Source organism: Gymnodraco acuticeps, unplaced genomic scaffold, assembly GCF_902827175.1.
Source record: "Gymnodraco acuticeps unplaced genomic scaffold, fGymAcu1.1, whole genome shotgun sequence".
Taxonomy (NCBI): domain Eukaryota; kingdom Metazoa; phylum Chordata; class Actinopteri; order Perciformes; family Bathydraconidae; genus Gymnodraco; species Gymnodraco acuticeps.
The window spans coordinates 20,699-33,931 of record NW_022991428.1 but is presented as its reverse complement, the minus strand read 5'-3'; the positions used below and the strand labels follow the sequence as shown (position 1 = coordinate 33,931).

General features: G+C 42.6%; 1 protein-coding gene across 1 annotated transcript in view; it reads left to right on the top strand.

The window, feature by feature from the left end:
- The window catches only part of LOC117532483 (carbonic anhydrase-related protein 10), a 40,240-nt gene that overhangs the window by 19,822 nt on the left and 7,185 nt on the right, over nucleotides 1–13,233 (top strand). Inside the window, exon 3 of the mRNA XM_034195832.1 lies at nucleotides 8,319–8,391. Within this exon, the coding sequence (XP_034051723.1) occupies nucleotides 8,319–8,391 (73 nt within the window). The remainder of the gene's footprint in view (nucleotides 1–8,318; nucleotides 8,392–13,233) is intronic.

The following is a 13,233-nucleotide window of genomic DNA, read 5'->3' as shown; positions in this document are numbered from 1 at the left end:
AAAGTGATCTTAGGAAGGCAGATATAGCAAAAGATTAACGTAAATGACAAACGAGGCGATCGACATGGTAAATCAACAATGGGTCCTCAATGTACACGCCCCGGATTCCTATGACGAAAATAATAGAATGTCGCCAGTTGTCATGACTCAAGTTATACTGCAACACCGGGGTGCAAAACGCATCAATGACAGCGACCCTCTACCACACGAAGCAACACCTGTAAATAACCCAATTTGTGTTCTTTGAAATTGAAAAGGATATTGCATTGTGTTTGTTACTTTCGTTGCAGTTAAGTGTAATTTGGCTTGGCTTCCTATTTTGTATGGACATGCTTTTATTTTGAAGGCAAGTTAACGCTGTTGAGAGGAAGTTGCTGTTGCTATGGAAACAACGTGACGGAGAAAAGTAATATCTACATATAACGACGGAGAAAGTAAAGGATAAAGTTTATGTGTACGTGTTAGCACCCCCCGAAGAGGCACAAGCTCTTACTGTAGCATTTCCCTCCGAATAATGGTCGAAGATATACATGGATATCATCAGTCAAGACTTCGACCATTATTCTGATTTATATAAACACCCATCATGACAGGGCACCCACAGCCAAGTAACAATTGCAAATGAATTAAGTCGGCACGGCGGCCCGCATTGAAAATTACTCAGGCCTACCTTTGATGATCAAATCACTCAAACACAAAGTCCATCCTCCTGTCCTTTTGGATGAAGCACTTGATGGCAGGGTCATGCAGCTGATCCTTTGCCACTCCAGTTTATCATTGTAACTCAATCTTGAAAATGACTCGGTTAACATTTTCGAAAACGATGTCATCACTATCACTGACGTGAGCCATCATGAATGAACGTATGCTAATTAGCTACTTCCGCCGTTGTTATAACAAATGCATAAACTTCACAGCGGGCGGAACTTGTCATAAAGTCTGCGATAATAAAACCCACCCATTTAGAGAGAAGATATGATTGGTCAATTGTACTGTCATTTGACATTACTCTCTCATTGAGTTACTATAGCTGGCCCTTTGTGAATTTATAGCTGGACCACCAATCAGCTCCTCTCTTCACTGTAACTCGCAGAGACCGCCAAAGGAGCTTCTCCATCCATCTTCTCCCGCTTATCCGTGGTCGGGTCGCGGGGGTAGCAGTTCCAGCAGAGAGCCCCAAACTTTCTTTTCCCTGGCGACATCAACCAGCTCTGACTGGGGGATCCCAAGGCGCTCCCAGGCCAGCGAAGAGATATAATCCCTCCACCTGGTCCTAGGTCTACCCCTTGGTCTCTTCCCAGCTGGACGTGCCTGGAACACCTCCCTAGGGAGGCGCCCAGGTGGCATCCTAACTAGGTGCCCGAACCACCTCAACTGGCTCCTTTCGACGCGAAGGAGGAGCGGCTCAACTCCGAGTCCCTCCCTGATGACCGAACTTCTCACCTTATCCCTAAGGGAGACACCAGCCACCCTGCGGAGAAAACCCATCTCGGCCGCTTGTATCCGCGAGCTTCTTTCATTTAATAATAATAATAATAATACATTTATTTTGGGGGGGCGCCTTTCATAACACCCAAGGACACCTTACAGGGTTACAGATTTACAATTTACATTTACAATTTTACCTTACAAATTAAAACAGTGGATTTAGTGAAGTATCAGCCGGGGTAAAACAAGACAAACAACAGGAAATTGACAACAAAAGGACACAAAGGGACACAGGGTACAGATTATAAAGAAAATGCCAGTTTGAACAGGTGGGTTTTGAGTTGGGTTTTGAATGTTGTTATGGAATCAGACTGTCGGATGTGTAGTGGCAGGGTGTTCCAGAGTCTGGGAGCGGAGCAGCTGAAAGCTCGAGCACCCATGGTTTTGAGGCGATAGCTTGGGACGGTGAGAAGTCCTACGGACGAAGAGCGGAGGGTGCGGGAGGGGGTGTACTCCTGAAGGAGGTCAGAGATGTAGATGGGGGCAAGGTTATGGACAGCTTTGTATATGAGTAGAATGTTTTTGTAGTCAATACGGTAGCGTACAGGAAGCCAGTGTAGCTGAGTGAGAATGGGGGTGATGTGGTCGGATGAGTTCGTGCGGGTGATGATCCGGGCAGCAGAGTTCTGGATTATTTGCAGTCTATTGAGGAGCTTGACGGGAAGGCCAGTCAGAAGTGCATTGCAGTAATCAATCCGGGATGTGACGAATGAGTGGACCAGGATTTCAGTGCTGGGTTGGGACAGAGATGAGCGGAGTCTGGAGATGTTCCGAAGATGAAAGAAGGCGGTGCGGGTGATGTTTTTTATGTGTGGTGCGAATGAGAGGGAGCCGTCCAGAATGACACCGAGGCTTTTCACTTGGGCAGCGAATGGTATGGGGAAGCCGTCGATGATGATGTTTGATGCTGGGGTGATATGTGAATTGGTGAGGGTGGATTTGGAGCCGATGAGCAGGGCCTCAGTTTTGCTACCGTTAAGCTTCAGGAGGTTCCTGCTCATCCAGCTCCTTAACCCTGAAGCTCATTTAACCCTTCACATTCCAACAGAAACTGAACAGGCCGATTCGAAGGATTTATTTCTTTGGAAATGTTATTTTAAATACAATTAAATCAAGTTATTTAGGTAAAACTAATGAAAAATATAACTAAAGAAATATTTAAAAAATATAATATATTTTTCAATGTTTTAAAATATTATTTTGTAGAATATCTTAGGCCCTCAGAGATGGAGTAAAAGTACACAATTTACCTCTGAATTGTAGTGGAGTAGAAGTAAAAAGTAGCAGAAAATGGAATTACTCAAGTAAAGTACAAATATCTAAAAATTGTACTTAAGTACAGTACTTGAGCAAATGTACTTAGTTACTTCCCACCTCTGATTGAGGTTATCATGTTTCCGATCAACTGTATTTGTGTTAAACCTGTACTTTTCTTACATCTACTGTATTGATATTCCTGGAAAAGAAGACATAGATGAATAATTCCCTGAGGAGCTTTTCAAGGAAAATGGTTGAAATGAAATGCAGCATGAGTGTCTGGTAAAAGCATTATGCATGCATGAGAAGCACAGGGAACAGGTCAGACACTAAGTCACTTCAGCTGCAGTGAGAAAAGGGGGAGGACAAGCACATCTCTTTTTAATCACTTCGCTCAAAGACATCTCCACAATTAGTGCTGTAGAGTCCACCGTGCATGAGTGAGGGATAGACGGACTGGAGAGGAAATCAGAGAGGAGTCCGAGAGGAGCGCGGGGGAGGACATCAAGGGTGTGGTGCTTCCCATAGCTATTAGCAAGCATGTCTCAGTATCGAGTGAGAGAAGAACTGAACACAGGAGCCAGTGAGGCAGAGTGAGAGTGAGGATCTAACGGCTAATGGGGGAAGTTAATGTGATCCGTTTCCAGCATTGTCACTAAAGTATGTGATTTTTCAGACATTTCAACAAAATGTCGTGGTGGCAAGGTTTGAAATGTCTGCTGTATTTCTTCCAACCCGATCTCCTAGGAATTATGGCCATATTGGAAGACACAGCAGGTGCATCCCAAGTCTCTTATTTGTCATTTCCTGGCTCCTATCTTGATTCGATTGATAACCGAGGAAAAAACCAGACCATCCTTAGGGGAAAAACCTCAGCCGGCCGACCACACCCTTAATGTGTATCTGTCACTAATGCTACTTAACATCAGTGCAATGCATCAGATTACACTCCGGTGAATCACTCCTAAGTATGTGGTCAGTATACAAAACTGACAACATACAACTAAGAAGCAAGTGAGGGAAACATGGTGTAATCTAATGGCGCTTTTCCACTGCAGCACGTAGCACGGTTTAAGCATGCCGGGCCAAACCAGGCACGCTTTTTTTTGCTTTTCCACTAGGAGTAGTTCCGGCCCAGGGCTACCTTTTCACCTTTTTTCTGGCCCTCCAAAATCGAGGTTCTTACCGGGCCAACAACCGGGCTGAATATGCTAAACTAGTGACGTAAATACTCTCGACTGCCGAATGGTGGAGAGAATCGCTGGCAAGGGGGCTACAACAACAACAACAACATGAACATATTTGACCGTGATTTAATTGTAATACACGTTTCAAAATGATGCCGAAGTAACAACATACTGATACCGGTCTGCAGACAAGACGGCAGGCGAAAAACCTTTTAAAATGCGTGTTGTCTGAATGGAGATCGGATCGACCAGGCTAAGCTAACGTTGTATATGCTCCGTCCACACTCACAACAACGGCCTACAGACATAAACCAGCGACTGTATTCGCCATGACACAGACAGTCTGTGGTTTGTACTTGTTTAACTTTTGTCTAGTTTCTGAACAGATATGAGGAGCTGTGAGCTCTGAGTGCTAAGAGCTAACGGCTGATGTTATGGTTTTGTGGTTCGCATTGAAGATGACGTCACTGCAGTTTTATGCAGCATCTCTCCGCCTGCCAAACAGCCGATCACCCCGCCTACACTGCGTTACTATAGTTACTACCCCTGTTACTAAACTGTAATGAAAACACTACATCAAGTGAGCCTGGCCTACCAAGGCCTAACCATCCCGTACTAAGCCGTGCTAGGTCCTGCAGTGGAAAAGCGCCATAAGAGACTTGGGATGCAGCTCATGATTCACATTCAGGGCCAATACAGGAAGTAGTTTGTTCTTTCTGTAGTAAGCTGTGCAAGTTAGGGTGGCGAGTATCTGTGTGTCAAAATGTAGGAACTTACAGTTGCAAGAAAAAGTATGTGAACCCTTTGGAATGACCTGGATTTCTGCATAAGTTGGTCATAAAATGTGTTCTGATCTTCATCTAAGTCACAACAATAGACAAACACAGTCTGCTTAAACAAATACCACACAAACAATGATATGTTTTCATGTTTTTATTGAACACACCATGAAAACATTCACAGTGCAGGGTGGAATGTGAACCCCTAGGCTAAAGACTTCTTCAAGAGCTAATTGGAGTCAGCAGTCAGCCAACCTGGAGTCCAATCAATGAGACGAGATTGGAGGTGTTGGTTAAAGCTGCCCTGCCCTATAAAAAATACACACCAGTTTTCAATTTGCTATTCTTAAGAAGCATTGCCAGATGTGAACCATGCCTCGCACAAAAGAGGACACATCAAACAAAACTCCTGTAATACAAATGAAATCCAGCCATTCATTAGGCCCACCATCCACCTCCCTATATTTAAATAAGTATAATCAAATTCACACACGGAGAGGGAGGAGAGGTGTGTGCTGGTTGTGCACAGGCCTAAAAAATAGTTGTCCCATCACCTGAGAGAGCGCCAGGTTACATGCTGCAGGACCTGCTGGTCTGCTGCTGGAAATGACGCACACACACACACACACACACACACACACGCACACACACACGCACACACACACCACTCTCTGGGCCCCCTGGTAGTCACACGGCTCCATAATATAACTGGCAAAAATGTAAGAATGTCATGCATCGGCCTACAGGTTTAATCTGAGTAGAAATATCAAATATCACTACTTTTCTTCTAAATGAAATGCTGACATTACAAAATGCATGGTTTTATACTGCAATGGCAGTGAGATCAAAAAATGTGGTCTGAATGGAAGTCAATGAGGCATTTTTGAGAGAAATGAAATCATTCAAATAATGAAACAGGCATTTAAAGGGTTAAAATCCAGAACATTGTTGAATGTTTGGTAGTTTTGAGTACATTAGAAGTTGTTTAAGTGATTCATGAAAAAAAAAGTGGAAAAAAATATTGATGTATGATTTAATAGCAGTTATTATGGGCATGTACATTTTTGCCACGAAGGGGTCAAAAGGTTGAAAATTCGAGGAGGGCACAAGGGTTAAATGAGCAAAAATAGCACTATTATCAAAGCTAGTTCAGAAACTATTTTAAAGACATTTAAATAATAAAGAAAGAAAACATTTACACAGAGTACAGTCAAATAAAATGCTATATTCAAATTGGAGAGCTGTGCAGATTTAGAGGTGTGGAGCAGAAATGTGTAACAATGGTTCAAAGGGTTGTTCAGGATTTACAGTATTCAAAAGAACAAGAGATTGTTCCCATGATGTTCATTAATGGGGTGGATAATCGTCACTGTCAGCGGGGGTCCCGGGCCTTAGCCCTGTAAGGCCCACTGGGCCTTAATGAGGCCGGAAGAAGATGGGAAGAAACTTAGTATGTAAATGTCATTCCCAGGAGACAGAGGTAAAGGAAAGAACGGAATCAGAGGGATGATCATTCACTTCCTGTTACCTAGGGTCAGAATCAAGTGTACAACTGAGCATTGTGTAGTCTGCAGAGGAGGAGTGGGCTAAAACAGTGTGCATACAGGACAGAGAGCAGAGGACAGACAGGGAACAGCTGGAGCACAATGACAGTGGGACAACAGCAACAATCTGGTAGGAGAGAGAGCAGCTGGTGTCTGTGGGCGGGAACACAGGACAGGCATGGACTAGAGGAGAAAAGGAGGCAGGTCAGGCGTCTCCAACACATGGAAGATGTTTATATTAGTGGAATAAACCAGTTTGACTCGCTATGTGTTATGGAATTGTAGAATATGTATATCTGCAGATTTGGGAGCGTCACTTTAAAAATAGATCCCATTTAATATCTAGTTACGTGCAAGAACAAGTAATCAGTAACATAAGAGTATCAAAATATAAAAGTAATGTAACCTGATTACTTTCCATTACTATTGGATTACCTCAATGTCAAATGCAATGCAAATAAATCCAAGAGAAAATAAATATCAACAAGATGTTTTTACTGATGTGTATGAGGTCACACAACAGAACAGTGTGACCTTAGAAAGAAGAAAGCAGGATATTTAGCATCAGAAATGATTTTAGGAAAAGGTGCCTTTCACTCAGCAGATCCAGCAGCAGCCTGTACACCAACACTGAAACACATGAGCACATACTACAGTTTAAACAAGCTGACAGGAAATGCTCTGTTTGTTTAATACACACAGTTAAGCTCACACACACTATTTTATGAACACATACACTGAACAAAAATATAAACGCAACACTTTTGTTTTTGCTCCCATTTTTCATGAGATGAACTCAAAGATCTAAAACATTTTCTTTATACACAAAATAACAATTTCTCTCATATTGTTCACAAATCTGAAAAAATCTGTGATAGTGAGCACTTCTCCTTTGCCGAGATAATCCATCCCACCTCACAGGTGTGGCATATCAAGATGCTGATTAGACAGCATGATTATTGCACAGGTGTGCCTTAGGCTGGCCACAATAAAAGGCCACTCTGAAACGTGCATTTTTGCTTTATTGGGGGGGGGTCTGTGGGGGGTCCGAAAACCAGGCAGTATCTGGTGTGAGGGGTAGGATTAGGGTTAGGGTAATGTTGTGAATCGAGTGGCCTGTGTTCGTTGTCCATAACATACGCCTGCCCATACCATAACCCCACCACCACCATGGGCCACTCGATTCACAACATTACCCTAACCCTAACCCTACCCCTCACACCAGATACTGACTGGTTTTCGGACCCCCCCCAGACCCCCCCAATAAAGCAAAAATGCACGTGTCATCTGCTGGGCCGCTGTTGACAAATGGACTGCCGGTTGTAATGAGGTTACTGCAGTACACCGCTGCAGCTTTAATGCTGATTTCACTTTGCTTCGCATGACTATTAAATACTGGGTCTTGTAAACAGAGCCCTGTGGTTCAAAATAAATGAATAACACATAATAAGCACGATAGGGTTAATGTGAGAAAATCCTGGTGAAAATATGTTCTGATCCTCTCTGCATGAGGAGAGGGATTTGATTTCACTATGCAGCATTTCATTTGACATTCTAGTCTATGTTATTCCTACTCTGTTTCTTCTTCTTGCACTGTGTTTATTGTTTTTTTATGTGGTGTATGTGTCAGTGGCCAGCCGTGACTTTTATACCTAGGCCCTCTGACCCCCCTTTCCTCGAGAAAAAAGAAGAGATATTACGTCACAGCCATAGACTGTATATGTCGGCAACTCTGCAGAATCCTATGGGTGACGTCACGGACCCTACGTCCATTTATATACAGTCTATGGGTGCAAAACGTGGTGTTTGTGTCAAACTTTGTAATGGTTTCTTGAACACAGTGGGAGCCTTTTCTCCAGAAGGCAAAGCAGCAGTGTATGAGTCTGACTGTGCAAAATACATCAGTGGGTTTTGACATTTCATGGGCATTAAAGGTGATAGATAAAAGAAAGTACACTTGTATAATCAACTATTATATAGTTTGTACTACTGAATAGATATGACATGAAGCTATGACTAAAATGTAACCTCACCCTTCTTCCTGTGTCTGTCCTTTATTGCAGATTGCTGAGACATCAAACTCATTCCTAAATCGAATGCTGAACAGAGACACCATCACAAGAATAACATATAAAAGTAAGTGTCCGTGTGCAGTCATTACAATGCCTAAGATTTGTTATTAATGAAAGCCAATTAGCTAACTATTGCAGATGGTGAGCTATTGAAACAGACATGCTAAAGATTGTAGATTACGTTAGGAAGAAGAATACTCTGTTTTATCAAATATTGCGACCAGAAATCTTTACAAGTGTACTGGTTATTTATACACATATATATACAGGGTATATGCAGGAATCCTGAAGTCAAAGTAAGACCTTTTAAGACCTTTTTTAAGACCCTTTCCGTACATTTTAAGACCTCATCGTCACTTGGAGTTCTAACCGGTTACCTTGGCGACACACTCTACCTCACATTGACTACATACAGTATTGATTGTCCTTCCTCCTTATCTTCCAACCATTTGGACGCAGACTTGCATTTCCCCATAACGATGTTGTTTAACAACCGGCGTAAACTGACCTTCGCGCTATCAAGCAGTGAGCGCGCGATGTCCTGTTCAGATAACGTCCAATCCAACGGGATGCCATAAATAAAGTACACAGAATCACACTACACACCTACGCAATGATTACATTCAGGCACACTGTAGAATACAATCTCTTTGGACCATTTATATACTTATTGAAAACAAGCTACAACATGTAACACCTTGGGAAATGCAGTTTAATACTTTTAATAGCCTTAATTTTCGCTAAATTGATTTATCAACTTGTAATACTTTTTAAGACCCCGCGGACACCCTGGTATATCTTTTCTTGATTCATAGGCTTTGTATATTTCTAACTGAAACGCCAGGCAATCTGCTTTAACATGTGGAGACCTTGACTGGTCATGGTTGCTGATCTATATGTATCACTGCTGGAAGAAATACTCTTTAAATACGCCACTACAAGTAAAAGTCCTGATTTCCAAATTGTACTTAGTAAAAGTACAAGTATGTATGTGTAGAAGTAGAAGTATAAAGAAGCAACTCAAGTAAAGTACAAAAACCTCAACAAAGTACTATACTTGAGTAAATGTACTTAATTACTTTGAACCACTAATTGATATATTATAAGAACTGGAAACCAGAGCAAAGATGGCGCCTAGTCAGTTCAGTATTCCTCGCCTGGTGCATAGAAAACGTTCTGCAGTGTTTCTCTAGCTGCACTGAACAAACTGAAACGTTGACTCTAATTAAATGTATTATGTCAACAGATTTATAAATGTATTGTATTGTATGTATTAGATTAGTAAAAAGTAATAATATCAAGTTTATTAGGTCAAACTTAATATTATTGCTTTCAACTAACCTAATACAGTTATGTGAAATCTGTTGACATGATACATTTAATTAAAGTCAACGGTTGAGCTTTTACACTGTGAACAATAGACTCATTTTCTTTGCAACTGCAGCCACAGTGACCCTTGCAGAGGAGCGGTGTGTGTCCACTCCCTATGGTACATCTGTGTTTCTCATCAAATCTGTCTTAATAAGTGCTTTTCTTTCGGATCTCTCAGAAATGTCAAAGTGCCAGTTGAAGGATGCTGCAGGATAGGGATGCATGGGAACTCTTATGCTGGGGGGGGGGGGGGGGTGTACTGTGGGTGAAGCAGCATGTGAGGCAGAAGCCGACAGCTGCTCTCCAGAGGTTGCTCTCTGCAGCACTGCACGGAGATGGCCCGGGGCTAGCTTTAAAAAAAGAGACAAGTAATTGGATTAATGGGAGCAGAGAGAGGAGGGATAAACACACTGACCCCTGGTGGCTGGTGGAGGAGTCTCTGAGGGCACCACGCGGGACAGGAGGCTGTGGCAGGGGGGGGGGCTCTGACAGCTGTCAAAACTCCCTCCGATTACCACTGTCTCACACACACATACAGTCCAACACCGCCCCCTCACGCTTATGACTCCACAGGCATAACCCTCCACCAGTGAGGGTGCCACACAACACACACACGCACGCACGCACACACACACACACACACACACACACACACACACACACACAGCACAGACACAGACAGACAGACAGACAGACAGACAGACAGACAGACAGACACACAGACAGACAGACAGACACACACACAGACACACACACTGTGATGGTACATCTGCGCTCTACATATGCATGTATATGCACCCACCTCTGCCACATTATTACCTCTGTCTCTGAGGCTTTGCAGCGCCACACAGCAGCTTGCCTCACAGGAGCCCTACTTTTACGAGTGTGTGTGTGTGTGTGTGTGTGTGTGTGTGTGGGTGGTGTGTGTTGGTGTGTGTGTGGTGTGTGTGTGTGTGTGTGTGTGACTCCAGAGAGACTAATATATTTCAGCCACATGATGGAAGATCAGCAACAGAGTTCAAAGTTCAAAGGCGTTACAGTGTGGTGATTCAATGAAACTCTGAAGTCACAGGCTCCTCCAACAGTGCACATTTATAATATATAACACATACCAGTGGCGAGCCGTCAGGGCCCTCTAGGCCCTCTCTGAGGGCCTAAGATATTCTAAGAAATAATATTTGAAAACATAAAAAAAACATTAAAAATTTAAAATATTTTTTTTTATATGTTTTTGTTGTTACATTTTTCATTAGTTTTACCAAAATAACTTGATTTAATTGTATTTCAAATAATATTTCCAAAGAAATAAATCCTTCGAATCTGCCTGTTCAGTTTCTATTGGAATGTGAAGGTTAAATGCCGTCTCTGCGAGTTATGTGAAGACGGGAGGAGCTTGTTGGTCCCTCTCTACATTCACAGAGGGCCAGCTATAGTAACTCAATGAGAGAGTAATGTCAAATGACAGTACAATTGACCAATCATATCTTCCCTCTAAATGGGCGGGCTTTATTTTCGCGGACTTTATGACAAGATCCGCCCGCTGTGAGGTCTATGCAAGTGGTGCAGTGACGCGTCCTAAAACACGCAAGTAAGCTTCACTCGGATTCCCTCGACAGAAAACAATGGGATTTCTCCATAGGGTTTTGGAAGATAGCTGGAAATAAGGTGTGTGGAAAACGAACCTGTTAGATAAATGCACGTTGTGTTCAGTCGGATAATATCCACATGTCTATCCTACTTTTATTATTTTCGAATCATAAATCTATCGATTAGATTTATGATCGATAGATTAAGATTAGCATAAGTTCGTTCATGATGGCTCACTTCAGTGATAGTGAGGACATCGTTGGCGAAATTATTAACGAAGTCATTTTTCAAGATTGATTTACAATGATAAACTGGAGTGGCAACGTATCAGCTGCATGACCCCGCCATCAAGTGCTTCATCCAAAAGGACAGGAGGGCCGCCGTGCCGACTAATTCATTGTAATTGCTACTTGTCTGTGGGTTGCCCTGTCATGATAGGTGTTTTATATAAATGGTGTTGTTCTGTGTGGTTAGAGGGTTCGCTTCGCTGTCATTGATGCGTTTTGCACCCCATAGACTGTATATAAATGGACGTAGGGTCCGGTGACGTCACCATAGGATTCTGCAGATTGCCGACATATACAGTCTATGGCTGGACGTAATATCTCTTCTTTTTTCTCGAGGAAAGGGGGGTCAGAGGGCCTAGGTATAAAAGTCACGGCTGGCCACTGACACATACACCACATAAAAAAACAATAAACCAGTGCAAGAAGAAACAGAGTAGGAATAACATAGACTAGAATGTTCAAATGAAATGCCTGCATAGTGAAATCAAATCCCTCTCCTCATGCAGAGAGGATCAGAAACATATTTTCACCAGGATTTTCTCACATTAACCCTATCGTGCTTATTATTGTGTTATTCATTTATTTTGAACCACAGGGCTCTGTTTACAAGACCCAGTATTTAATAGTCATGCGAAGCAAAGTGAAATCAGCATTAAAGCTGCAGCGGTGTACTGCAGTAACCTCATTACAACCGGCAGTCCATTTGTCAGCAGCGGCCCAGCAGATGACACGTTATGGAGAGCGTGTCACTGGAGTGTGAAGAGGAAGTGCAGTTTGTCTAATTAGCGTCCTGACAGAGGAGACACTTTGGATAAAAGAGGCTGTGCTGCAACACCAACAGCCTGTCATTCACAGCACACTGAGTGATGGTGGAAGAAGAAGCAGGAGAAATGGAAGATGAGCTCAGTGTTTGATGAGTGGGAGGGGTCTACAGCCCGCGCATCAGAGCAGGAGGTACGAGGTGAACTGTCATAAAACAAGAGCCCCCACCCCCTGTTCCACACACAGTGCACTCCACTGTTCTGATGAGTGTGCAGAACTGTGGTATTAATACATTTCCAACAATAGCACCAACAGTAGCTCACACTGCTCCCTGCTAAATGAACCACATGTTAATAAACCTTTCAGTGAAGTCGTGAGAATAATGTCCAAACGACTTATTGTCTGAGGAGGATAGTAACAAAGTGACTAAGTACATTTACTCAAATACGGTACTTAAGTACCATTTTTAGATATTTGTACTTGAGCATTTCCATTTTCTGCTACTTTTTACGCAAGTTTTAGGCACTTAGTATTTCTAGTTGATTGTGTAGGGAACAGGAAGTGAGTGAAGACACAGACACACTGTGTGTCCTTCAGAATCAAAACATTTCACTTCATACTTTTTTTTTTTACAGAGAAATGTCGGGACGACTATAACATTTTAGTTTTATGCATAGCAACAGCTGAAACTCTACAGCATACATTCATAAACACAAACCTGCAGGCTGCAAGACTCTGGGGTTAACACAACACACTCGTGCACTCAATAAGTAAAAGAGGGTGGTTAAAAATGTGTCTGTGTATGTGTGATGTTTAACAAAAAATAAACATACCTTTTAGGATGTGTGGTTGGTTGGGAGGCTTGAAGTTACAGCCATCACAATCAACATCAACTTTTG